This window comes from Oenanthe melanoleuca, chromosome 4, assembly GCF_029582105.1.
Source record: "Oenanthe melanoleuca isolate GR-GAL-2019-014 chromosome 4, OMel1.0, whole genome shotgun sequence".
Taxonomy (NCBI): Eukaryota; Metazoa; Chordata; class Aves; order Passeriformes; family Muscicapidae; genus Oenanthe; species Oenanthe melanoleuca.
The window spans coordinates 55257337-55283486 of NC_079337.1; the positions used below are offsets into that span (position 1 = coordinate 55257337).

A 26150-nucleotide genomic window follows, 5' to 3' on the forward strand; every position below is an offset into this window, starting at 1 on the left:
TTTTTTTTTTCCCAAAACAGAATTATTTAGCATTTTCTACCAAGTGTTTGGTACCATGTGTAACTGCCAGCACTGTCTGTGCTGCTGGAGTCAATCACATGCAGAGGCTGGAAAGCTTTCCTAAGCTGGAAAGCAAAAGTTGGCCAGCTGGGGTGCTTGGCTTGTGGATGGAAGTTGCTAAGAGGCACATGGTTAATGGTTTTAAGCTGTTCTCTGGACCTCACACAGCTCAGTAGGTAGGACACACCAGCCCTGATGATAGCATGGACACCTGGGAGCCTCACACACACTTTCTCTACAGCTTGTGGCTCAAAATGTGTCATGATGTGATCTGCTGTGGGCAAACAGAAGACATGAAAATTGTTTAGCTCTCTGAGATGTGACTGTGTTACAGACACCTTTCTTGCTACTCTGGAAGCTGCTATAAAAAATAATACATGAAAAAAAAAACCCAATAAAAATGAAGAGGATGTTCAAGTAATCAAAGGATTAAAGTTACAGCACAGATGGGGAACAATTCTGAGGCATAATACAGCCCAGATTTTCAAAGGTCTGTAACTTCTGATTTCAGTACTTTTGTACTTTCAGTACTTTTTGTGTCTTAAACAGATACAAAAATCTTCAAACTGGAGCCTAAACCCACCTGTGACCTAGGCAAACCCAAATATGTGTGCAATGTAAAGAAATTTGCATTAAAATCAAATTAAAGCTTATTACAGGCAGGGAAGCAAGACAAATAAGCAACTACAACAAATTTTAAATATTTTATCTTTCAAACATACAACATGATACAATTGCATCAGGGATTGAAAGGATGTAAATCTACTATGGACCCTTAAATGAGATTCACTGAGATAACAGGAACATCCTCCCCAAGTTTCCCAACAACCAGTCAATACAAACACAAATAAATAATACAGAAGCTAATACAAAATGTGCAAAAATATCTACATAAAGTTATTCTGTTGTAGAATGATGATTTCCTTCTGAAGATTTATGTCATCTTGGTAGCTGGATGTCTTGGTGGTTTAGATGACCATCTAGTTGGAGCACTGGAATTCACACAAGTAACCCAAGAAACCTTCAGGCTGGCATTTGCTCTCTTCTCAGTGTGTTCTGAGCCCTGCTATCCAAGCTCACTGCAAGCAGGCCAATGGCTGACTTGGCAGGTTCTTATCTGAATTTGATATACCATAAATCACATTGTGGTGGAAAAACTATGGAACTTTCTAGACCTGGTATTTCTGACTATTTGCCATCCAGTGGCCAGGAAACACCAGCTGAGGAACAGCTGTGTGGATAACGAAGCAATTGATATTATGTGGTAAAATACTGAATGCAAGTATGCACCCAGAATCTTTCTGTACCATTTAAGTTTGGCCCAAGTACTGGACCACTTATGAAACTGAGTTTACTTTTCCACTGTCTTACCTACTGCATCTTGTGTCAAGTGAGCAATCTAAGATTTGTCCCACTTTAATTTATGTTTCACCCTCCCAAAACATGATAATCAGTCCCTTCATTTCCAAGGTCAGATGCTAGGATGGTTTTACAAACAAGTAATCTCTGTGGGTGATGCATGACAGGTATAGCATCATTGTTCTTTCTGAAATATGTGAACAGGAAGTATTACTCTCAGTTTAATTCTAGAGAATAAAGATAAGAGGAAATAGCAATTAACTTCTTCTAGAAAAAGAAAATGAAGAAAATTTTCTTCTAGAAGAAGAAAATGAGGCTTTCTAGTAGCAGTGGGATAATTATTGATACTAAAATAAGCCAGTATCTAGTATGCAGGGTTTTAATATGCAGGTTTGACAGTCCCAAAAGTAGGGGGAAACTTCTGTTAGAAATTAGCTGAAGCCAAGCTTATAGCCAGCTAAGGCAAACAGAGGATATGGATTCAGTTGATTAACTTAGTACACTAAAGCAAATCTGAACAAAAAGCTTGCAAAAGAAACAAACATGAGCTTGTTCCAGCTGCCTCCTCTGTCTGAAGATATAGGTCCTCTTTGTGCTGCTGGTGCAGATCTGAAGAAGAGAAAACAAACAGGATGTTCACAGCACAAAGCGGAGTTAGGATTCTTTTAAATATCAGGGGTTTGTTGCCAAGGGTGAAGTTTGTGGCCCAAGTGCTAAACTAGAAGTTTCTTTATATGAGCCTGCCAACAAATTTCCTTTTCCTGTCATGATTCTGTAAACAGAATATCTTTGCAAAACCCTGGGATCTCTTCTTTCTACCTTTACACCAGAGCCTTCTTGTCTCTCCACATCCATTTGCTGTCTCTGGCCTTATGCTTATGATTTTATAGTGCTCTTCTAGACAGCAGTGGTCCTGGAGGACTGTATTTTCACAGCACGTGGTGCAACAGTATCCTGATCCATTTCTGTATCTCCCTGACATTGCAATAATGCAACTAATACATACCAACACTAACAGCTTGCCTCTGGCTTCCTTCTTGCTTACATTTGTAAGCCATCTCTGCCATCTAGTGGGGATTTTTTACTCACAAGTTTTTCCTAACATCTTTACAAACCAAAGTCCAAATTGGACTCGGCAGGAACACAGTTCAAGTCTGGAGAGGAGTTAAGGGGGCAAGAAGCCCCAAGTACATTACAGCACCTTCTAGGCCATCCTTCTGCTACCCTGACCCAGCTCTCTCGTTTGCTATGCCAATGTAACAGGAGTTGTGGTCACATAAAAAGTCACTTGTCCAACTCTGATGGTTTTGGGCTCAGGACATTATTCTCTGGAAGCTGAGAGGGCAGCTATCAGCCTTGTAATAGCAAAAAGCCCTTGTGACAGTGGATGCATCAGAGCCTGTGTGCCTGTTTCACTGTTTATTATGGCAATATGAACACTGAGAACAGCTACTCTGCAAAGCAAACTTTTCCTAAGAGAGACACCCTCCAAATAGTGACACCCCTACTGACCAAACCACCCCCATCACAGAACAGGAATCCATCCACACAGAAAATGTACCTAAGGAGATAATCATCAAATCATTTATATGCATCTGCTTAAGGCCCTTCCTGAAAAGGCAGCTAGTTTCTATGGAAGCTGTGTTATTAACTGCAGAGAATTAAGTGATTTTGTGAAGAATGTAAGTATTCATTGGCTTGCAGTATTTCAGTTACTTACATTTCAGGGAGAGGCAATGATAGTTTTGCATTCAGATTGGGAAGCTCTATTGTGATTTGGGATATATAAGAAATTAATCAAACTTATTACAGTGCCATGCATATGGGATGGAATACAGTGCTTATGAAGGAAACAAGCAAGGAAACTTTTCCTAAGGAGGATGAGAACAGATGAGTTGCTTAAGAGTTACCCCAGGAGAGTGTTTCAAATACCCCAGTGATTTTGTTACTTTGAGTGCTGCCATGGGTGGAAAGGAAGGGGCGGCTGCTCCCCTGCTTATACCTCAAACGCCATGTGGCAAAACTGCAGAACTGCATGCTCATCCCTTAGCTGAAAGGAGAAACACATTAATGGTTTCCAAAAACCTTCTCATCCAGGTTTCCTCAGCTGAATAGCATACCACATCACAAAAACTTTGAGGAAAATTATTTAAAACGTGGGAGAGAAGAAAAATCTTCTGTTAAGAGCTCAATACTATATTGTATTTTCCAAAGTCCTGTGAAGTGCTTTTTCTTCCGGTTTGCTAATATTGTCACTATGTTCACAGCTGTTATTTTGAAAGGGATAACTGTATTTTCAAAGGAAACCCTATTTTAATCCACTGTGCAAGTGGCATTTTGTGACCAACCAAAGCCTAATAGGAAGTCTGTTCTGTGATCTACTGCCTAGAAGAAGGCTGGAGCTCATCAGTGGTATCTATAAACCCATCATTTTCATAACTTTATATGCTGGTGCTAGGTTATATTTTGCATGCAATAAATGTTGCATGGCAAGGTGAGTAAAATTTTTCAATGACCAGCAAGAACAGGGAATACTCACTTCTCTGTAACTGTGTACCAAAAACTGGACATATGTTAAGAAGGTGATATCCACCTCTTTTTCTGTCTGTACTGCATGAAGCACTACAGCCCCTTCCAGTGGCAGGCAAGCTGGAGTTGCACCACTCTGCTGCCATAACCAGGGACAGCAAATCAAGACTTCCATAGCAGAAGTTATCATTGCAATATCACACAGATATTAACAAACAAAAATTTGCATGTGCTTGAATAGGGAAGAAAGGATAGTAAGAAATAAAGCATGAATTATCCATAAAAAGAATGTAACTTCAAAACAGTGTTTATGTATCTATATGTTCCACAACATTTCAAACAGTGAGGAAGTTCTCATTCAGATCTTCAAGTATCTAATGTGTAACAGGATATAGATTAAGAAACATAGTCAGAACTCCAAAGAGTAATCTTTAAATTCACTGAGATACATAATAAATTAATAATAAATTAATTTAATGCTCCTTATATAATATAGATAAATATAGATAAGTAGGGAGTTTGGGAGCAATGCTTGCTAATTAAGAACTTACATCTTGGATGTAATCTGCATTCTTTGTAGATAACTCACTACCCAAGGTAAATATATTAAAATATAGAGATTAAGTTTAACACAAAATGGAAGATTAAAAGGAAACTTCCTCAAAATTTAGAACTGAAAATTCCAGTAGCTGGAGAAATGTCCTTTAGTTCTCTTGTCATTTGATCTATACTTTGATTATTCAAGAAATCATATTAATGAAAGCAAGTTCAAATTTGTAATAGATTTTTTATCATAACAAACTTCACATCATCAGTAATATCCAGTGTTGCTGTGTGATCAATGAGAACCCATTAACACTTAATTTTGAACAGCAGATGCTCACAGACAGTTGTTCACAATTTGTGACTAGAATCTGCTAACTCAATCCACAGTAAGTAACAAATTCAAGACCACTATTGTATATGGGGAATATATAACAGGTGGTAGAGGTGGGATCTGTTGAACTGTTGACTTCTGCATAATTTATTCAGTTGTAATGACACTGAGGATAGGTTGAACTTCTTTTACTTACGATGCAAGGGCACACTTAGAATCATCAGGATTATCCAGGCAGAGTAAGAACATTACAGACCTGTGAAAATACCACTTTATTTAGCACCTTTCAGGCAGACAACTGAGGAAAAAAATGAGAAAGTGAAACAAATTCATAGTACTATCACGTTTAAATCTTCCCTTCATTAAATTTATCTTACAATCTATGGGAACGACTAGAGCTGTGAAACATATATAACTGGTAATTCTGAAGACATTCAGTCATGTTTTTAACTGTTGTTTAGATTTTAAATCCAAATACATGAGGCCATCTTCTGTGTCTGACATTGAGTAAGTACAATATCCCACTCAATCATACAATAAGTTGTAGTGTTTTGCTTAATTCACAACCAAAAAATGCCAAGTCTGAAAAATCCCTTCAACATATCAGTTCCTCGTGAAGACATGACATTATTGACACTTCAGTATTGAACAGTAAGAATGAAAATAGATAAGGTGTTTCTACAAATACAGCATATTAATGAAAAGTTTTCACTTACTTGTTATTGTCAGTGCAAGTGACATCATAACCGAGAGTTTTCAGCCTAGTTTCTAATGTCTTTACAGTATGAGTTCCACAGGAATCTCTGTGAGGAAGGATTTCAGTATTATTGCAAATCTTGTGTTATATAACTTCTTTTCACTGAACTTGATGGAATTAAAAAAGTAAATCTCCACTACTTTGCCTCTTCTGTATTCTGTAACACCTCCAGAAGAATGGTGTACACTGCTATTTATGTTTCATTTGCTTACATTACTGTTGCTTCACAAGTTATCCTTAGTTTAGAGAGTCTGGAAGATTAACTTCAGCCAGGGTAGCATTTTCAGATTATATTCACCAATAATCCTAAATTTGATATTTGACTAGACAGAAAAATATCTAAATTATTTTGTAAAATAGTAAGTGTTCTGTTTGCAATATTCCTTGGCAACTATTTAGGTCGTGATAAAGTTGATGCTATCTGTCTTTATAGAACAAGTTCATTCTATTAAATGAGAATTGTACTTGTTGGAAGTTTATTCTCTCTCTTGAGTGTTGAATAATAGAAAAACATGGAGAGAAAAAACCCAGCAACAATCCTAAACACAGCTCCTGTTTCGAGCACTGATTTTTTAATTTGTAGTCCAATTAGTATAAGAAAGTTTACAGAACCTACTGAGACCTCTAAACTTGAACCAACATAAAGTATTAAGGCCAGTGCTACTTATCTGCTGGTCAGTAAATACCCATAACTAAAGAAATCATATGGAGACCAACAAAGTAATTGTAGAAAACAATTAATAAATATATATGATTACTCCCATGCCTCCATTTACTGATACACAAATTAACATTCAGTGCTTGCTTAGCTTTTCTTTGTAAAAAGGGCAACTTTTGCAAAGATGAGCTGTATGTTTTTCACCTCCCAGAGGGTATAAGTCTTTGATTTAGAGAGACAGAATGAGAAATGCTCATCTGAACCATGCTATGCAGACTGCACAGCATTGTGGTAAAATACACAACAGACTATTCTCTTTGGACTGATCAGTTTTGTTATGTTTGTTCAATACTTATTTGTTTTTTTGCTTTAATTAAATTACTAGAAATATTAGACACTTTTAAAGCCTACATGTTATTACTGGATCGATTATTGAGAGAAAAAGATCTGTCTGTTGATATTTGCCTGCTTGTACAAATTTTCAAGCAGTTAGGATAGGTGAAAATGAAAAGTGCATATGGCAAGGTGAGAGAAATATCACTCATTAGCACTTAATCTGAAATTCAGATTGACTCTTAATAAAACTGTTCATGCTCAATCTTCATGCAGGGTCTGAGATTCATATACACATCTAAGCAAGAGTTGGCTCCAGATTTAATATTAGAATTTATTTGTATTTTCTTTAATGCTGGTATTTCTATACTCTATGGGAATGGCATGTTGTGTCTTCTGTGTTCATGAAAGCATCTAAAATATTTTGCTTTATGTAGTATGCAAATATAATCAAACAAAAAGATAAGGTGAAATTTTAAAGATAGGTCTGAAAGGGAAAAACTTTTTTTCTTAAAGACATAACTTACATATCTGGCCCTTCAATATCATCCACAACCCAAATGACAATTTGTGAAATTTTGCCTCTCTGGAGATTAGGTATTTCAAAATCTGCAAAAAAACTGAGTCAAGAAAAAAAATTAACTACAAAGAACATGAAAATTAGTCTTTTCCTCCTCTGCATGAATGAATTCACCTAAAAGTGAAACAGAATGAACTTTTAAAAATGCAAAAACAAAATAAAAAGCATTTGATACTTCCTCATAATATCTAATGTAAGAAGAAATGAAATCCAAAAGTTGATTTTAATGTCTCTAGATTGATTTTTTTGGTGAGATGCTGGCATTTCAAAGCCACAGATTTCTAACCCTTTTAGCAAGATGTAATGTAATGATTTCCAATCTCTTAGGGCTTTTTTTCCCCTCAGAAAGCTTGTAAGGGCTCACTGAATGCCTGGTCCAAGTCTGGGCCTAGGTCTCTCCTCTGATTTGCTATTTGCCCAACATGCTTCTTAAATGTCTGCATGAGCACTACAGTGTCTCTTAGCCCTTTTAACTGTTCTGAGACCTCCACAGAGAAGAAGGGACAATGTGGGTCTGTCCTCCTGGTGCCTTCAGGCAGATACTGGGGCTCTGCCATGAGAGCACATGACATGTGTTGCTTGTCAGTGTCTGTTGGTTCATGAAGTTAGCAAATTATTTTAAATTTCTGGAGAAGTGGAACAGGAGAACAGATACCAAGAGTTGCTTCCTCTGGTTAAGTCTGGTGCAGCAGTGGCTGACCAGAGACCAGTGGCTGCAACAGCTGGTTTGCCTTTCTGTCCAAGGCATGCAAGCCTGTCCAACACATACTGAAAATATAACAAAACATAAAGATTTCAACTCATTTACTCAGTTATGCATATGTTATTGCCAGGAAAAAAAGAAGCTTGATCCCAAATTTGTAGAAATCTTTAACTAGAGACACCAGAAACTGTGGAGGAACAATATACAACTGACTTCAGTAAAACCAATACTTGAAGTGGTTACTGTTATTAAAGAAAACTGCCAACTAAATTCATACTGTGTGAATGAGAAAAGTTATTTTGTCATGAAATGAGAAACTAATTTTAACTGAAATGATATCAGGTGACTTAATGATGACTTAAGTGTACAAACTTTAAAACTGAATAAACTTTGAAAGGGGCTTTGAAATACTTGATAATAGACCAGAGAGGTGGTTAGGAAGACAGGCAGATCTTTCAGGTTAACTTCTGCTATTAATTATTCAGCTTCTAGCTTTTTTTAAACATGAGCTCTCAAACAAATTCAGTCATAAACGGACTAGGAGATACACAGCAAAGAAAACAGATGGAGTAACTGGCTTTGTTTCTGCCTGGCAGGCTGAGTCCCAGTGGTGATTTCACTGGTTAAAATACCACCAGACTGGCAACACAGGGAACTAGTGGAATTAATGTGTGTGTGAGATTTGAATTAAGGAATCTGTAAATTAACAGAAATGAGGAATCCATTTCTAAAATAAGGAATCTTATTTTTGTGAGATGCTGGTATTTCAAAGCCACAAATTTCTAACCCTTTTAGCAAGACGTAGTGTAAAGATTTCCAATCATTTAGGGTTTTGTTTTTTTTACCCAGAATAGATTCTGGGTATTGGCCTGCTGCCAGGCATTACCATCTGCAGAAGATTTGATCCCAGCTGACCACTTGACCAACCCAAGGAGACTGTATAAGTCTTTGTGATTAGCTGAAAGCTGTGTACAGAGATGGACATTTTGGGGAACAGAGATAAGTAGTTAGGAGGTGTTTTGGAAAAGATGGTTGTTGTTTCTCTCCTATCCAGAGAAAAAATTGCCTTTTCAATGGTCATTTTTAGTCCTCAGTGAATACACAGGAGGGGGATCTCTTCTATGGGTTTATAAAATATGTAATTTTTTGATCTGCCTTGGACAGGACAGTTGATGCAGTAAAGACGGATGCATTTTTTACCACAGGTAAGTAGTCACTACAGACATATAGTAAAAGTCCTAAAGAGTGTACTTTTAGAATAAGTTTTGAATGTAAGTTTAGATGAACTTCTGCAAGGTGGTACAACTCTGAATCAGGAAAAATACACCTGTCCTTAATATAAAAGGAACTAAGGAGAAAAGGAAGCTCATCTTTGTTATTATCATCCTCAACAAACTTATTTTGCTTTCTGAAACCATAATAGACTTCAAACTGTCCACACTTGGTCATGGAGAAATACTTTCCTTTAGAATTTACCAAGTTTGCTCGTAGGCTGGACAAAAGCTACACTGCTTGTAACAATATCCTCTACTTGGACATATCCCTGAAGGAAAATTTTGTTAACACTCATCTTTTCGAAGACATACACATTTTGCCACAGTATATTAGCTGACTGGACTTCAGCTTTCAAAGTGTTCACTGTGCTTGCCACAGCAGTTTGTAAAATGCAGAAGCTGAAAGGATTGTTTCCATCCACAATGTATTATTCCTTCAGCTAGGAACAATTAACAGTTGTCCCCACAACTCAGCAGATTTTGATGCAACAGCTCCTTTCAGCTACACTTCTCATGCTTTGTGCAGCAGAAGACCCAAATAATTGGTTGACTTTTCTTTTTTGTAGTTATCAGATTCTACACAGAAATCAGTGAGTTCTCTTACCCTGGCTGTGGATAAGCTCCTTCATCTGCAGAACCATTCAGCAAGACGTGTATCACCCCAGAGCTGTGCTGTGCATACTACAATAGATAACAATGCTTTTCAGATCTCACAGATTTGTCATATAACTTGGTATTTTATTGCAAACAACAGCGACCAAGGAAAGAATTTTGCCACTAAGAATATCAGAAAAAAAATACTAGACTAGCACCCTAGCAGGTCACTACAGTGAAAAGGGCAGGAACCAAACAGGCCATGGTATAATTCAATGGTTCTTCTCAAGCTATTTTCTCACACTTATTAGTAGTTTCTTCAGCACAAGAAGAAAGCACTTTGCCATTCTCTTTAGAGTTTGGTATGTGAGTAAAGGGTTTTCAGCAAGGCTGTCAAATGTCACTTAGGACCTGTAATCAGTAGACAGGCAGTGTGCTTACTGTGCTTAGTATATGCTTTATATTAACAAAGCTAATAGAATTTTAACACACTAGCTAAGGTGAATGTTAGATTCTTCTTGCTAAAACACTGCAGCCAGTCTAAAACAGTGTTCATTTTATCAGGGGAAACAATCCAGTAGAGTTACAGACTTAAACCTGTTTTGAACTAGCAATGTTTTCCTGAACCACCCCAGACACACTTGCAGAGGTATGAAGTCAGCACTAATACAATATTTACAGTGATTGAGGCCATCCTCCAGAAGGATTCCACTGCATTGTTTTCACATTCCACCGTGGTAGGGCAGGATTCATAGTCCAGTCCTGTAGGAAGGCATGTGATTTGTGCTATTAGAGAGATAATAATGACTATAAAAAGTGACGTTAGAAAGCAACTAAATATTTTTGTGCATTATTCACTGAACCCACAAGATCGTTTGACATAGCACTGAAAGCTGTTGGTTTTTTTCAGTAATTTTCCATCCTTTGTAGTTTACACAAACATATTTTGAGGATTCAGTAATTTAGCTGAAATGGTTCTAACTCTGTTCTTGGGATGCAGGGAGCTCCAGCTTCAGATGACTGAGAAAGAGGTTTATCCCCATTGTAGGACCATTTAGATTTCACTGTGTGCTCCCTTGACTGCAGTGTTAAATATTCACACGATACAACAGAGAACGAGACAGTGAAGCTATCCCTGATTTTTTGTGGGGTAAGAGCAAATTTAGTTTCTCCAGAACACAGCAGTTGGTCTCCATTATGGTTTTACAGATAAATGCTTAACATAGCACTCATTGTCTTACCAGGGCTGTCTGCCTGCCCACACCAGTGCAGAAAATCTGCAACGAAGCCAAACAGAGTATCACCCAGAGACATGAAGCGACGTCCTCTGTCAGCAAAGCTATTGACTAACAGCTGATTATTTTCCCAGAAAAGAGACTAGGAAAGAAAACACAGAGAAGAAATGTACCAACACTTAGGTGTGGACACAATGAGATTATGGGGTATTGAAAATAGTTTAAAATATCTTTTGGTATTTCTTTCAAAATCAAGCTAATAACCAGAAATTTTAGCTATCTCTTTAAAGGAACACAGTTTTCTATTTTCAGGAGGTATGCATTTTGATCACAAGTAACTTGAGGAACACTACTAGTTTGATGAGAAGGGATAGAGTCCTACTTTAAATATAGTTAGGCCTAGCTTTGCCTAACAGACAGATTTAGGGGAAGCAGGAAAAAAGGAAGATATTTAAAAGCTAGATACATGTTACCAGAAATCTCGTTGCTATGTTGACTTATGGTGTGAAAAAAAATAATATGTCTAGATGTTACTTCTGTGTTTGTGGAACTCCTCATGAATTAAGCTATATTGACAGCAGTAATTGCTGATTTAGCTTGTATCATTTAGAAGTGAGGAATAATTGTGCTAGAGGAAAAACTGCATTAAAGCACAACACATCTTTTGCACTTCCACAGTTCTTTCAAATTGCCAGCACATCAAACCCTTACTCTTTTCTGGCATAGAACAAGGTCTGCTCTCATTTCTGCATTCGTTTGCTCAATGTTTAACATGCCACTGCCATGAGACTTAGCTCTGAGGAGTAAAAGCAAAAGATGATAGCAGGCACAGCATTTGCAGCCAAAGCACCTAACTTAATGAAAAATAGAAGTTCAGGGACTATGGCAGAGCTCCCAGACAGCAGGAGAATTGGGGGATCTCTGTAGTATGAAGAGACATTGCTGAGAAGTTACTGCATAAAATAAATGGAGCCAAACACATTGAAACATGCTATCAAGTCTGAGTCTAGTTTATAAACGACAGAGTCTAGTTTATAAACTACAGACCAGTCAAGAAGAATGACTCACAAGTCAGATACAGAATGACTTGTCAATTTTGAGCTGTGTCACGTAAAATCTGATGTGTGTCATGCAAAATCTGTTGTATGTCACAGGGCAATTAAGATAAAAAATTATTACCTTGTTAGGTGGAATCATGTGCAATGTGAGGTTGATAAATAATTCATAATCCTCAGGTAGAATGCTGCAAGGATCCTTGTTAATAAATGCATTTTTAAATGCTTCCCATATCTGTGAACAATTCTTCTCACTGTAACCATTGAAACAAACAAATAGCAAAATAGTTTTTTCAATGCCTAGCAGGAAAGATACTCGTTCTCAACTCCTTCAAATACCCCAATTAAAATCCCTATAAGGTTAAGGCAGAAAACTGAAGTCAGGGTGGTAAAAAACTTGTAGCTCAGGAAGAGCATAGAGATCTCCTCTTCTGAGTCATAACTGCAGCAGATAAGGAAGAAGTAGCAAGGAAAATATTAGCATTTACAGTGTGGAATTAGAAACACATTATGATTCAATAAAAATCTTAGTAGGTACAGTATGCATAGTGAGTTTGCTATCCAGCAAACTGTAGAAATACTGAAGAAAAAGCTTTCTTTGAAATTCTCCAGATTCAAAAAGCCATTTCAAATAAACCATAGCTAAATATCCAACACTGCTGGAATGCAATATTGCTCCTAAAATGTCAGATTCAAATGCAGGATGAGTTGCTAAAAAGTTTCAGTGGTAGAACAAGGATTGTGACAAAGAGATGCCTTCTGCTTCTAGGCCCTGGGACTGTAGCTTTATCTTACTGGAACGAGTACAGTGACCAGGGTTTGTGTGGGACACACACTGTCACTGTGCAGTAGCTACAAGAACTACAAGAATGTTGTTAGCATTCAACACTTCAAGCACTGAAATAAGACGCTTGGCTGTGCACTCCAACATTTCCCTTCTGCCAGCTCTCTCTTGGGGATGATAACCTCCATGGAGGGACAAGACAGGCTGTCTACAGGTGGAAGTGTCCTACCTCTTTGGACTTTTAGGATCTCATCTGTCACAGCTCTGAGCCTGCCTGGAGTAATTAAGAAGAGAGTTTCTACTTTCACCATTTTTCCACAGTACCTTCCCCACATAATGCTGTGACAATGTCCATGCCAGGAACACTGCACAACAGAATAATTATGTAATGTGCATACAGCCTTCCTAACATGAATAACTGTCATTGCAAAGCTCTAGCTTGAATAACAGTAGTCCTGATAACTAGACCAAACTTTACCAATACCGTGTTTTGATCATCCACAGACAGCATGGTTTCTGCTGGTACAGGTTCTTTAGGGAGCAGCTTTGTGACACTGAATGTCACAAACACTTTAAAGGAGCCCTTGTGATGAGCTATGCAGGAAATAGACCATGGAATTTCTTACAGAAATCTTTGGTCATGCTTCCAACAGCTATGTAAAAATTCTCTATATACTGTAAGCAGATATGGCTCTTGACCTGAAAATATTCAGTGATGTAATATGATCCTTGATCAGTAGTTTCAAGGTTTAAACAGATTTACTTAATAAAAGAATTTGGACCCTATTTCTGATTTCAAGATGTTATACTTTGGCTTTTGACAATTGTATATACTTAGGTCTCATTTTGCTAAAGAGCTTTCTACTTGAAGCACTTACGTTAGTACTTGTGAGTTATGATCAACTGAACTTTTAACATCTTTCTTGACAGTTGAATCCATTAATAATTTTCTGCTTAATTCACATACTGCTTTTCTTTTTTCATGACTTCTCATCCAGGTTTGAACAGCTTGTAAATCAAAAGGATTATTCTGCTCTAACACTCAAAACTTCTTAGCTGGCAAAAACACTTTTTGAAACTACAGGGTGGGGAAGGACTGCAGTGCAGGACAATTCCTTCTAATGTTAGACAGTAGACACTAGTAAGTCAGATTAATTTCCCACTATTTATTTTAAAAAATTGTTTTCAAAGCTTTCATGATATACTACAAATAAACAAATATGGAGGAAAAGTACTATAGGAACATTAGTGCTATTTAGTATACACCTATTAGAAAATGTCAAATATGATCTTAATTCAAATTCCTCACTTCTACATGGCCACAGCATTTTGTAAAATGCCTCTGTTGACTGCCACTTCGCATATTCTAAGAAGTGGGAAGGTTTTTTCCTAGATTTTCATAAACATCTTTATGTTTCAGTGTAATGGCACGTTTTGCTAGCTTCCTTTAAGTTAGAAAAGTATTTTTATAAAATTTTCTTATAAATTCAGAAGCAAAACCTATTCAGGTGGTCATGACTCTATAAGAGCTAGCCAGGGGGCAACTAAGAAACAGACAACAAACAGAAAAGGCTATAAATAATTAGAATATCTGTTTTGCATCTGTACAATATGAAATTTCCATGTTGTTTGGAATACATTATTTGCTTATAGACCTAAAGGAAAGAGAAAAACCCCCACATTATATAACATCAATTGTGTAGGTCTTCTTTTAATAATGTCATTTTTGGTCTAAATTCAGGAAAGTCATCCTAATGTCCTGCCTGGCTTCATGCTCTCCTGAGCAAGAATATCTTGATGGATATGTTCAAACTCCTCAATTTTAAAAATCACGTTGTGAAAATGTAACCAGAATTCGTTAGATCACAAAACTATCATAACCATGAGAAATACAGAAATGTTTTCCAGAATGTTGTATTTATATCTCTAAAAGTTCAAATCAGTTAACAATATGGTTAAAATTTTCACAGTAATTATCCTTTGTGTTGCTCCTTCTAGCATATTCTATATTATTCTTCATGTCCCACTTCAGATATAAATGAAGTGGCATCTCTTTAGTCCTGCAGGAGCTCTCCCTATCTAGAGCCTACTGCAAGACCAGATCACCAACACAACTGTTAGTTAAATTCACATATTTTACATTATATATTATATTGTAGGAATATAGAAATCTATATTTAAAATTTACTTCCACCTTCCATTGTGACACATTTATAAATTTATCAAGCTTGAACCGTTCCACTGAAATTCATGCACTGTGTTATTTGCATTAGGATGATTTTTTCCTTCATAAGAAATTGAAACAAAATACTTCTGATGAGCTGAGTGTTATAGTGCAGAAATATATTGTTTTGCCTTTGTTAAAAGTGAAAAATTTGTTTTATGTCCTTTATCTTCCTCTTTTGCAACAGGAACTAAAAATGGAAGGTTGAGGAAATAAGGTGATATTTGCAATATCATCTAACCCTGTTTTAAGACAGCAATTCAGTGCTACAGGAACCCAGCCAGGGCCTCTCTGTAAATACCTCTTCACACTGTTAGTGTGAACTTTTTAGTGGCAGAAGAAAGGGCTGAACTCCAGGACACTGTTCTTGTTTTCTTCCTTTTTACTGAAGCCCTTACAACGCAAGGAAGACAGAAATGTGCTCAATTTAGCAAAGTGTGTGATTTACCTCCAGTTCTGTGTCACAGAACTGAAATGAAAGCTCACAGATAATCCTACTTGAGCAGTTGATTACTACTTGATTTTTCAGGTAGATGAGCTAAACAGGTTCCTTCAGTACCATAGGATAGCTATAAAGCAAGGTGTTCCCCTTCTTACATGACCTGCCATACAGGCATGCAAGGCAAAGCTGGCCCCACCAGGAGTGCTGTCAGATTTGGTACTTCCAAAACACCATCCCTGTAATTTCTGTGTTCCTCTTAGAGAAAATAAGGAAGGGGGAGGGCAAAAAAAGTGAAATAAAGAATTGAAGGATTAAAAATCTTGCCTCGATTACACTACTTTACTTAAAATATGGCATTCATCAAAGTTATTTTGCTGTTTCCAGACAGCTACAAGCATGTTGGCTTAAAAAGGATCACTTTCATGCTAGAAGCATAACATCAGGCTTCTGATTAGCAATCATTTGGTACAGAACATAAAAAACTAATCCAGAAACAAGCAAAACTTACCCAACAGCAGGGTTCACAATTCTAATATAATCATAGCATCTTCCAATGACAATACTTTCCAGGTTTTGAGTAGTACCTTCACCTTTCCATTTCCTCCCCTGCACTCCTGAGAAGCTATTCATACACAGAACAGAGAAAAATAAAAGAGGGAAAAAAAGGCTCATCATCATGAATTCTTGACAATCCAAATTCTTAAAAGACAAAAAAGAAATAAAAAAGGAGAGTTCAGTGATGCAATTTAAATGAAAACCTGCAGTCTTAATGCTTAATATTTCCAGTACTAGCTACAGCTCAGTACACAAGACAAAGACAGAAAAGTAAACTTTGCTGGGAACTATAAGCTCACTATTTCCTGGTACGATTGCAGCACACAGATACATCATTTCCTCGTGTCTAAACTATTCCCCACTTCAGAAAAGCAAGAGATTTTAAGGCCACCTGGTGATAACTGAAGAGAATTACAGTATATTTCCGTATGTGAGAAATGACAGTATATGTAAAGGGAGAAAAAGAAGCCTTTACCACTTAAATACTTAGGATGCCTTTGGTTCACTTAATACTCCTTGCTGTGCTACACTTTCATAAACCATCAATAAATGCTTGCAAGTGAAAAAAAATCTAAAAGATGCAGTTACAGCAACGATAATTTAAATATCCAAGTCTTTGAGTTATCTTGTATCACACATAGGGGTAACATTAGTCAGCTCTTTTTCCATCTCTCCCCTGGACAGGGACAGTGACATTTTGGTTTGATGATATGTATATACATCATATCTCCATGAAATAAAACTACCTTGCAGTCATGAATCAATCATAAGGAGAAACAGAAGGATTAAGACTTATATCCTGTGCACTGAAAAAATGTTTTCAACTTCTGATGTCATTTTCCTCCAGGTTCTTTTCCCTGAGTACTCTGTTAGAACATCAAAAAGGCACCAATCAATCTAATCTTCAGAATATTCTCTGGTATACACTGCTGCAAATACGACGACATTATTTTTTTCCCTTAAAAAATAAAAAATCAACCTCCAAGTATTTTGTCTATGCACTCACATTTCTGAGGAGCATGCTGTTTCTTTTCTTTCTTTCTTTCTTTCTTTCTTTCTTTCTTTCTTTCTTTCTTTCTTTCTTTCTTTCTTTCTTTCTTTCTTTCTTTCTTTCTTTCTTCCTTCCTTCCTTCCTTCCTTCCTTCCTTCCTTCCTTCCTTCCTTCCTTTCTCTCTCTCTCTCTTTCTCTCTTTTTCTCTTTCCTTATTTATTTCCTTCTTTCCCTTCTGTGCCTCAGTGAATATATAATTTTATTTTTTATGTATTTATCTATGCAGTGTCACACTTCTGTTGATGCACTCAGCTGGTGGATTTTGCTGAGGCAAAAATCTTGCTAATCATTGAGTAAATTCCTGATGATTCCTGTAAATATGATAAAAGATAGCCAATTGCTTTGCTACCTGCAGCAGAGTCTTCAGGAAAGCCAGATTTACTCAGAAACGGATATGCAATGTTGTGCTTGATATGGTGGAGACACAGGAAATTGTGTACTCCTGCTGCTTCTCTAATGCTTTTTCTTCCTATTTCTCTTCCTAACCTCTCTATGTTCATGCTGATAGGGCACCACAACATTAATCAAATGCTTTCAAGCCAATACTTTGGATTCAGGATTAGAGAGTACAACAGTCCATGGAAGTCACTGAACATTTTCTTTTATTATCAACTTTGCTGTAACCAAATTTTGTTTAGTTATTTCAGGGTCCAACAGAAAGCAGAAGCATCACTGATGTGATCTTCTATACAGAAATGTGCAGAAATTGTCACTGATTTTTGCATCAAAGCTAAAACTTTTGCTTAAAACATACAGTATAAGTTAAGAAGTCATGAAGACAGATACTGAGCATTTCTCCAAGTACACACTAGGTTAGGATGCAGTACCTTGGGGAAGAAGATATGGGCTAAATAAACAACCTCCAGGATTCCAGTGGTTTGATAGCCTGGAGAGTAAAACCTTAGCCTGAACTTGTCTACTTTTAGCTTTTAATACAGAATCTCATGATTCCTTTACATTAATGAAGAATCCATCTCCAGAATGATCTCTCCATGTAAATTCTTGTAAAAAATTACCAAGCCTAGTCTTAAACTAGACCATGAAAAGTCAATATTTTAATCCCTTTACAGATAATTTCCCTTGTAGTACTGCCACAAACTGGCTGCCTATCTTGCTTCCTGAGGTCTGGCAATTCATGGTGAATACAGATCACTGTTCCTTGCTCTCTGTCCCCCTCTCCTAGACGTTATTGCCCATGAAGAAAAGTCAGAAAATTACCAGCATATCTGCCCTGGTGATACTGTAGTTCACAAACTGAATATTAACCCAAACAACCATGAAATTCAGCATATCTTTACATTCTGAACCCCAGAAGATGAGGAACCAACATGTTCTCTCTTGTTATTTCTATCAGATGGGAGTGGAAAGTTCCAGCAGGAGGAAGGTGTAACAGCTGGGAACATTAATCCTCTGTTACTACTCAAGCATGAATTTCTGGCAGAATAACCTCAATTCTGTATGACCACATACTTTAGGCCTGGAAATAGGACCTCATATTCACAAGCCCTTCTGTAATCAAAGAACTTCAAACATTGTTTCTTAAGGGTTTGTGTCTTCAGTGCAGAAGTCTACCTACAGCAGTAACACAAGGTCTAGCCTGTTCCCTTGTGTGCCAGGACATACTCTCTGTCAAAGAGTGCTCAAGCCCAAAGTCAGAGCTCTGCTAAGTAGTCAAGCAGTAAACACTGCTGTTTGTGTTCTGGCTGCATAACACCTGTGCTTCGCCTTCCTGTCTTCCCTCCTGTGTAACTGCTATTTTTTCCCACTCTGAAGTTGTAAGAATTTAACCTTCCAAGGTTTGTACATATTTGCAAATACGGCTAAGTAGGTCAGTGTGTTCAAAAGTCCTTCAAGGAGTAAAGGATTCACGGAAAAGGAAATGCCCAATACTGCAATTGGTTAAGACTCAGCTCCTTAGATAAAGAGATAAAAAGATTATTGTGCACAGTGTCAGCTGAGTAACACTCATAACATGATCTCTTCTTCAGTTCACTGTTTACTGCTTTTACCAGCATTTTATTCCCAACATTAGTATGTTGAGAAATACCGGACTAAAAACTCACGTGACCTTGCTGAAAATATTTCAACATGTTTACAATGAATTGCTTACACCTATGAACTCACTAGCTCTAATACATTTAATATCTGCACCATAGACTTTGTCCAGTTTTCAGTCAGAAAGGCCTGCTGCATCTCTAGTGCATTTGACAATGTATTTCGGTGACATTTACTGAACATCACAATGCTGGTTGACAGTTTTACTGCACTACATGGTGGCTGACAGTCAGCTTTTGTCAAATCGATGTGCAGTCCCAATTTGGCCAAGAGTTCCTGTTTACTTTGAAATGTTGCACAAGGAGATCAGTATGACAGCCAGGTGTTTCTGGTCCATTTGCCTTGGATGTTAAACAAACACACTTAACTTTACTTGTTGGCACAAAAGCTGCAAAAGGCTGGGCGCAGATTCCCTGCTGCAGCACATCCAAATGGCTTTCCTAGGACTTTTCTTGAGGGTCACACTGCAAATCCTGTGCCCAGATCTGTGCCCCTCAGTTCAGGAAGGACACTGAGGGGCTGGAGCATGTCCAGAGAAGGGAAACAGAGCACAAGCCCTGTGAGGAGCGGCTGAAGGAGCTCGGGTGCTGAGCCTGGAGGAGACTCAAAGGGGAGCTCACTGCTCTAGACACCTGAGAGGAGGCTGTACCAGGTGGGGCTCGTCATTGGCCCCAGGCAAACCGCAATAGGACAAGATACAGCCTTAAACTGCTCCAGGGAAGGCCTAGGTTGGGCATCAGAAGAATTTCTTCACAGGAAGGGTAATTAGATATTGGAAAGGGCTGCCCGGGGTGAGTGGCGGAGTCACCATGGCTGGAGGTGTTTAAGGAAAGACTGGACGTGGCACCCAGTACCGGTGTTCGGTCACAGGTTGGAGGCCATGACCTCAGAGGTCTTTTGCAACCTAACTGATCCTGGAAATGCTTCTACACCCACGAGCTGCTCCCGTGGCGTCGCCAAGGATGGGATCTGCAGTCGGGCAGCACAGCAGCCCATCAGAACAGACCCAGGGCCGCACACCCGCGCGGCCCCCGCTCCCTCACCGGGAGCCCCGCAGCGGGAGCCGCCCGGGCCCAGGCCGCGCCCGCGGGAGGGGCGGGGCCAGCGGCGCACGCGCGGGGCGGCGGGCGCGGTCACGCGGGGCGGGCGCACGCGCGGTGCGGATGCTCGCGCCGCCGTTCGCGCCGCCGGGAGCGGCGCGGCTCCATGGGGAGAACATGGCTCCCTTCCCCGAGGAGGTGGACGTGTTCTCCGCCCCGCACTGGCGCATGAAGCAGCTCGTGGGGCTCTACTGCGACAAGGTAGCGGGTCTGGGCGGCCTCCGCGCCGCTGCCCCGGGGCGGGAGGGCGGGTTTGGGGAGTGCGCAGCTGTCAGCGCCCCGGCCCCGCCGGTAACTTCTGCCCTGCGCTGCCGCGGGGCTCGGAGCCGCTCCCGGGCCGCCGGTGCCGCTCGCCGGCCGCGCGGGGCTGGGGCTGCCCCCGCTGCCCTGCCCTGCCCTGCCGGGTGTCCCGCTCGGCCCGGCGCGCAGGGAGCGCGCAGGGAGCGCGCCCGGCCCGGGCAGCCCGGCGGAGCCCCCGCGGGCCCGGCGCTGCTGCGCGGCCCGGCCCGGCCCGGCCCGGCCGTGTTTGCGGTCAGCCCGGCCCGGCCGGGCACGGGGCGTGCTGCCCGCTCACGGGCTGCCAGGGACCGCGCTTGCGGTTCTGTGCGCAGCCTTCAGCTGGCGAGTGGCGGAAGGGTACCCTAGGTGTGTTATTTTGTTTTAAATATATATCATTTTGCTCGTGGACAGAAGTAGTTTTTATTCTTGCAGCAGGGTAGTTAAATAATCGAGGCTGATGTGTCACCTGAAAGGCAAACTTCCCTGCAGCAGCTTGGAGTGTTGTGGGAGGCTTTGGGCAAATACTTCACAGCCAGCACTCCTACTGCAAGAAGTTGTGCCTCCCATCTCCGGGCGTAAATGGCTGTTTGGAGAACCAGATTGGCTACAGACATTTAAAAGAAAGCTGAAGTTACATGAGAGGTAGTTATAATGCTGCCAGCAGTATGGGGGAGTTCATGCTTCCTTCCCGATTTCTGCATGTCACCTTGCACTGCTCTGGGATTCATCAGATCCATTCATGTGCCTCTTCCATTTGTGAACAGGTTAAAGAAAACCTAGAGCTGTTTTTTGCAGGATTTGCCAACGGGACGGGCTGAGCACAGAGTCTGGGGGGAGGAGAAGGGGAGACCTTGTGTAGTTTCTTTCACTTTGCCTTTTATCTGAGAGTACATTTGCAATCAGCTTAATCTGTGGCATCAGAAAAATTTGTGGTATCGTAACAAAAATAACGTGGATTTTATTTGAATGGAAACAAACACAGCCACTGACTCCTTTCAGCGTTGTTGACACCAATAGAACAAGTTTCATTTAAACCTCCAGATCTTGTAGTCATTTGGGTTTTGTTCCTAGAAAGGCATTTTTGTCACCTATTGAGTCTCCCACAAAGTTTTGACCAAATTTACCATGCCAGATAAAACTTCCTGGGGAGCAATTACTGTTTTCCTAAGTGTTACAAAATTTGATTAAAACTTTACAGTTTGTAATGTCTATAATCTTTCATTTTCTCACAGTTTCTATACAAGAATTTGCTTGCTCCATTTTTCCTTTGAATAAGTGCAAGCATGAAGGAACGGCACTTTTAAAAAAAAAGTGTTCAATTTTGCATCCTTTAACCCTGTTTCTGAACCTGGGGTCTGTGCCTTGCCTGTGACTTTTATAATGCCAGCTTTGCACTAAAATTACTTACAGATTGTTTTTGGTTTTCCTTCTTGGGTAATTGAGATGCTGCAGTTAGGTAAGCCTGTAGTTCTGCTTACATGTAATTGTAATCTCCAAAACCCTGCTCTTTTATAAGTTTAGTTTGACCTTGAGGGTTCTTTAATTTTGTGAGTTACACATTACCTGTGTTCATTGGGTTCCCTGTACATTGTAATATAGCTGCTGCTAGTGTCTGAATTTAGTAAATTCCACCAAATTTTAGTGAGGGTGAAATGGACTCATCCATGCTTTGCTTCTCAGGAGAACAACTACAATGTTTCTGATGGAAAAAGTAGGTGTTTAAGGTAGGCACTTAATCCTTTAGGACAGAGATACTCAGTTTTTGTTCTTCCCAGACTTCATATGAGGCAGAACAGTAAATTGGACATCTAAACTGTTCGGTGCTTTAGAAAAGTTATCCTACTTTTTTAGCTGTTGCTAGCAAGGTTCTCACTGTACCTTTGCTGCATTCTTAAATGGCATTTTTACCTGGACTTGGATAATACGAGTAATTGGAATTATGTTTAATAAGGAAATCCATCCACACTGTTATCAAATCTATCTCCTACTCTGATAAGAAAATTCGTTAAGTTCCCTGAGGGTGTCCCCCCTGTAGGTAGAGGAGTGCTACAGCAGGCAGTCTTTATAACAAATGCTTGTCCTAATGCCTGACGTCATCTTTGCTACAAATAGAGCAGATTCTGTTTTCCCATCTCTAGTGAACCATTCTTCGTTTTCAGAAAGATCTTGTGCCGATTTGCACTTGTGGCCGTGTCCTCCATCTTAGTTATGTGGCTTAAGCAAACGGATTCATTCTCCTCCATCACATGGGTCACGCTTGCTGTGCCTCAGTGTACTTGTTGCTTTTGTCAGAACTAAGCGCCATTCTCTAACAGTTTAAGCCATCTGACTGCTGCTGTTATGACTGCCTGCCTCTCTGGCTCCCATCAGTGCTTGAGGTGACTCACAAAGGCTCCAAACTGGCAGCAAACAGGTTTTTTTCTGAAGCAGAGTAGGTTTTCTGTTGATGTAGTGCTGCCAGCAAGCACCGGTCAGACCGGTACTGAAGCCAGTGGGAGGCAGAGAGTGGGACTGTGACAGCCAGCAGCTAGATTGACTGAAGCTACTGTGAAACCTCAGCCTAATTATGTCTGTGTTTTCCTGAAATCTTGTGCAGAACGGGACGACGCTGGTGTCGAGTAGAGCAGATTTGTTGTTCTGCAGTTCTTTTTTTAACAGCAGCGTACTTGCTTTGTGCTTCTATAATCCCATGCTTCTCTGAGGACTGATGCTCAAATTCCCTTTCATTTCTTTTTCATTAGACTCCTATCCTGTATGGAGCAGTATGCACTCGTCCAAGTCAGCATGCTGATGTCCAGTGAGGCAGTTTCTGTTGTCGCAGTATGGTCTTGTGTTTTCTGCACTTGAGAATGTGCCACTTGTGTAACACCAGCTTTCCTAGCTGTGTCTGAAAGTATCATATCTGTCATGAACCAAGCAACACAGATTTCAGCTGATAATGAAAATCCCATTTTGCTTCGGCTGGAAGCTGGTAGCTTGGGCTTGAGAGCACAACGAGGTGCTTGAGCTACCCTGTGATTTCCTGCAGACTCAGTTACTTGGCTGTAAGGCAAAACAATACCAAAAACCTTAGAAAGATCATGATCTGTAACATGTATCATTTGCCTTTTAAGTAGTTGGTTATCTTATCAAAAGGAAGTCAGATTCTTTTCTCTAAACAAATCTGTTCTGGCCAATTGTTACTTCTTATAGCTTCAAGACTGGGACTACTCAAGTAGCAGACTCTGGTCTACGTACAGACTGCAATTAAATTTTGGCTAGGCCTTTCCCAGAAACAAAACACCTGGTCTTCCATTATGGGATTTCAAACTTCCTGCTCGCTTGTGGAGTTACTGCAGCCAAAGCATATTTTCAAATCTTTGTGTTACAGAATTGCCCAGCAAGTTTAGGGTGCTTTAGCAATGGGAAATATGGTTGCACTCTTAAATGCCGTAATGAAGATATCAGTGTTTGATTGCTTGTTCTCATGTCTTTCTGTCTGCCTCTCAAAACTAGTGTGAGACTTCATACTGTGACTGAGTGGATGTAATAACTGGCTGCTGCTGGAAGGGTTAATTGCTGATGATATCCTTTGTGCTTGTCTGGCCCCTTGATGAGCAGCTTGTTCATCGAGGGAGCTGAAGCGAAAGGTGATTCAGTAAACTGGCTCACTAAGAGGTCAGACAAGCTCCAGAACCAGGTTGTCAGTATGAGAGGGAACAGGATGAACCGTGGCAGGAGGGAACTGAGCTTTAATAGCTCAGCTTTATTGTGAAACCTTAGGGTGTTTGAGAAAAAACATCTAAGGTTCTTTTGTTTGCCTGACTTCAGTCTCCTGTGATGTCATCTTTTTACAAAAGATCTCTGCAGTTATTTCTCATGGTTCAGTAATTGCTTTGGCTAGTTGTTCCTGGAAATTTGGATCAATTTTGTAATATTCTGGTGACTTGCTTAAATATTTAACTAATATTTTTCTTTTTTAGTCTACACTTCTGACTCTTTGCTAAAAATTAGTTGCCATACATATTTTTTCAAATAATTTTTTTCATTTAGACTTAATCAAAGAAGACATTGTTTTTCTGTTGTCATCTGCCTTTCCTCTTAAATAGATGACTTAAAGTACTGCTTTTCTTCTCTTGCAATCTGTGTTCTCTGTCCTTCTAATTTGAAGTCTAAATGCTGTTCTGCACTTATCTTTGGCCTCTGCTGAAGAGAATGAATTGTTTTCATATGTTAAATCTGTGGTATTCTTATGTTATCTGTAGTATGGTAAACCATTTAGGAGTGAAAAATACTCTGAAGTTGTTTTGGCATTGTAAAGCATTGGACAGGGTGACCACATTAAGGTCGTGGCAGCCAGGGGGACTGAAATCTGAAAAACTGGACCAATTATTAACTTAGGACTTACTTTTTCAAAGTGAAATGTTTTTCCCTTGGTGCCCTTGAGAACAAGAAAATGCCTATTCCAAGAAGATAAGTGTGTCTGTGTTTCTTGTTAAAAAATGTTGGTAAAGCTTTTGTTCTCCTTTTGAAATCCCTTTTCAGTATTTCAGTACACTGTCATTCATTTTCCAGTATTGCTTCAAATAGGTTTGTGTTGATTTAGAAATGCATAGTTTTTGGTTATTCACACTTAATGTTCTGTATCATTGAGCATCTGCCTTCACCTATGCTTGGGATGAAAGAGCTACTTGAAATGTTTAGTCCTAGTAAGTCTGCAAACTTAGATGGGCTGTGTTTTCACGGCAGGCAAAAGATGGAAGGAAACTCCTTCATTGATAGAAGGAAATTAAATCTCCTCATTAGCATCCAGAGATAGGTGAGCAGTTTGTTGTCTGTTTCATCAGGGGCTGTACCAGTTGTCTTTCCACATTAGCTTCAGGATCCTGAATAGTTCAGTAACTTTACCATACCTTCTGTGAAATGGCAGCTTTGAATTTTTTTTTTTTTTTGAGGAAGAATATTTTGAAAATGAATCTGGAAGTGACAATGTGTTTTAAATACCTACATTTTAAAATAAATGTGTTTTGAGTGCCACAGGAAGTCTGAAATGAGGAACAACAGAGATAAAATGTTTTTGGGGTTTTATTGAGGTTTTTCAGAGATGCATAGTAATTTCACTCTTTTTTCAGGATACTTCTAGCACTTGTTGCTACTTTTTCATAATTTCTTTATTTTGTCTATCAAAACACCTATTTTTCTCTTACTTACCAGGTACTTTTATATCTTTTTTTCTGCCTGCCAGACACGGTAGCAGTTTTTTTCTCCCAAGTAATTAGATATTAACTATTTTTGCCCTTGCATTGTATTAAAAAAAAGTTTTCCATTCACCTTTTACATACTGCTGTGATTTTTCATCCTCTTTCCCAGTCTGCTCTGGAGAGCAGTAACAACCCACCTTTGTCCTCTGGTTTAAGCAGCAATTTATTCTCTCACATTCTGTGTTACAGAAAAATAAAAAAGAAAGAAACGGATGCCTTCTAAAAATTTAGGAACTGTAATTAGTGTGTATCAGTATTAGTATTGGTTTTGTGCAGCTATCCTAGGATGTGCTTTAATTGATTAAATACTGCAAGTTGTAATTCTTGAGACTTGGCTTTTTGCTTTTGCAGTTAATGCCCAAGATGGATTAAGCTGGAGTGGTGAATTTTTCCAGTGCCCACATTT

The 26150-nt window shown here is 39.3% G+C and overlaps 2 protein-coding genes across 2 annotated transcripts in view; one reads left to right on the forward strand and one right to left on the reverse strand.

Moving 5' to 3' along the window:
* Positions 1 to 745: 745 nt before the first annotated feature.
* BST1 (bone marrow stromal cell antigen 1) lies at positions 746 to 16312 on the reverse strand. Its single transcript, XM_056490910.1, has 9 exons — positions 15973 to 16312; positions 12139 to 12268; positions 10966 to 11101; positions 10404 to 10486; positions 9735 to 9811; positions 7101 to 7193; positions 5542 to 5628; positions 5022 to 5081; positions 746 to 2028 (listed from the first exon to the last, which is right to left on the reverse strand). The coding sequence occupies exons 1-9, from the start codon at positions 16140 to 16142 to the stop codon at positions 1914 to 1916; spliced, it is 951 nt and encodes a 316-aa protein (XP_056346885.1). The 5' UTR covers positions 16143 to 16312; the 3' UTR covers positions 746 to 1913.
* A 3919-nt stretch (positions 16313 to 20231) lies between these two features.
* FBXL5 (F-box and leucine rich repeat protein 5) overlaps positions 20232 to 26150 on the forward strand; it is a 40934-nt gene continuing 35015 nt past the window's right edge. The window contains exon 1 of the mRNA XM_056490911.1: positions 20232 to 20426. Within this exon, the coding sequence (XP_056346886.1) occupies positions 20289 to 20426 (138 nt within the window). The 5' untranslated portion in view covers positions 20232 to 20288. The remainder of the gene's footprint in view (positions 20427 to 26150) is intronic.

Bases quoted from the DNA above. Each gene is read 5' to 3' on its own strand.
- BST1 (XM_056490910.1), bottom strand. From the start codon at position 16,142: ATGATGATGAGCCTTTTTTTCCCTCTTTTATTTTTCTCTGTTCTGTGT. The intron at 11,102-12,138 runs GTAATAATTTTT...TTTCTTTCCTAG, and splicing joins ACATGATTCCACCTAACAAG to TCTCTTTTCTGGGAAAATAA. The intron at 7,194-9,734 runs GTAAGAGAACTC...TTCTTGACTCAG, and splicing joins GGAGCTTATCCACAGCCAGG to TTTTTTTGCAGATTTTGAAA.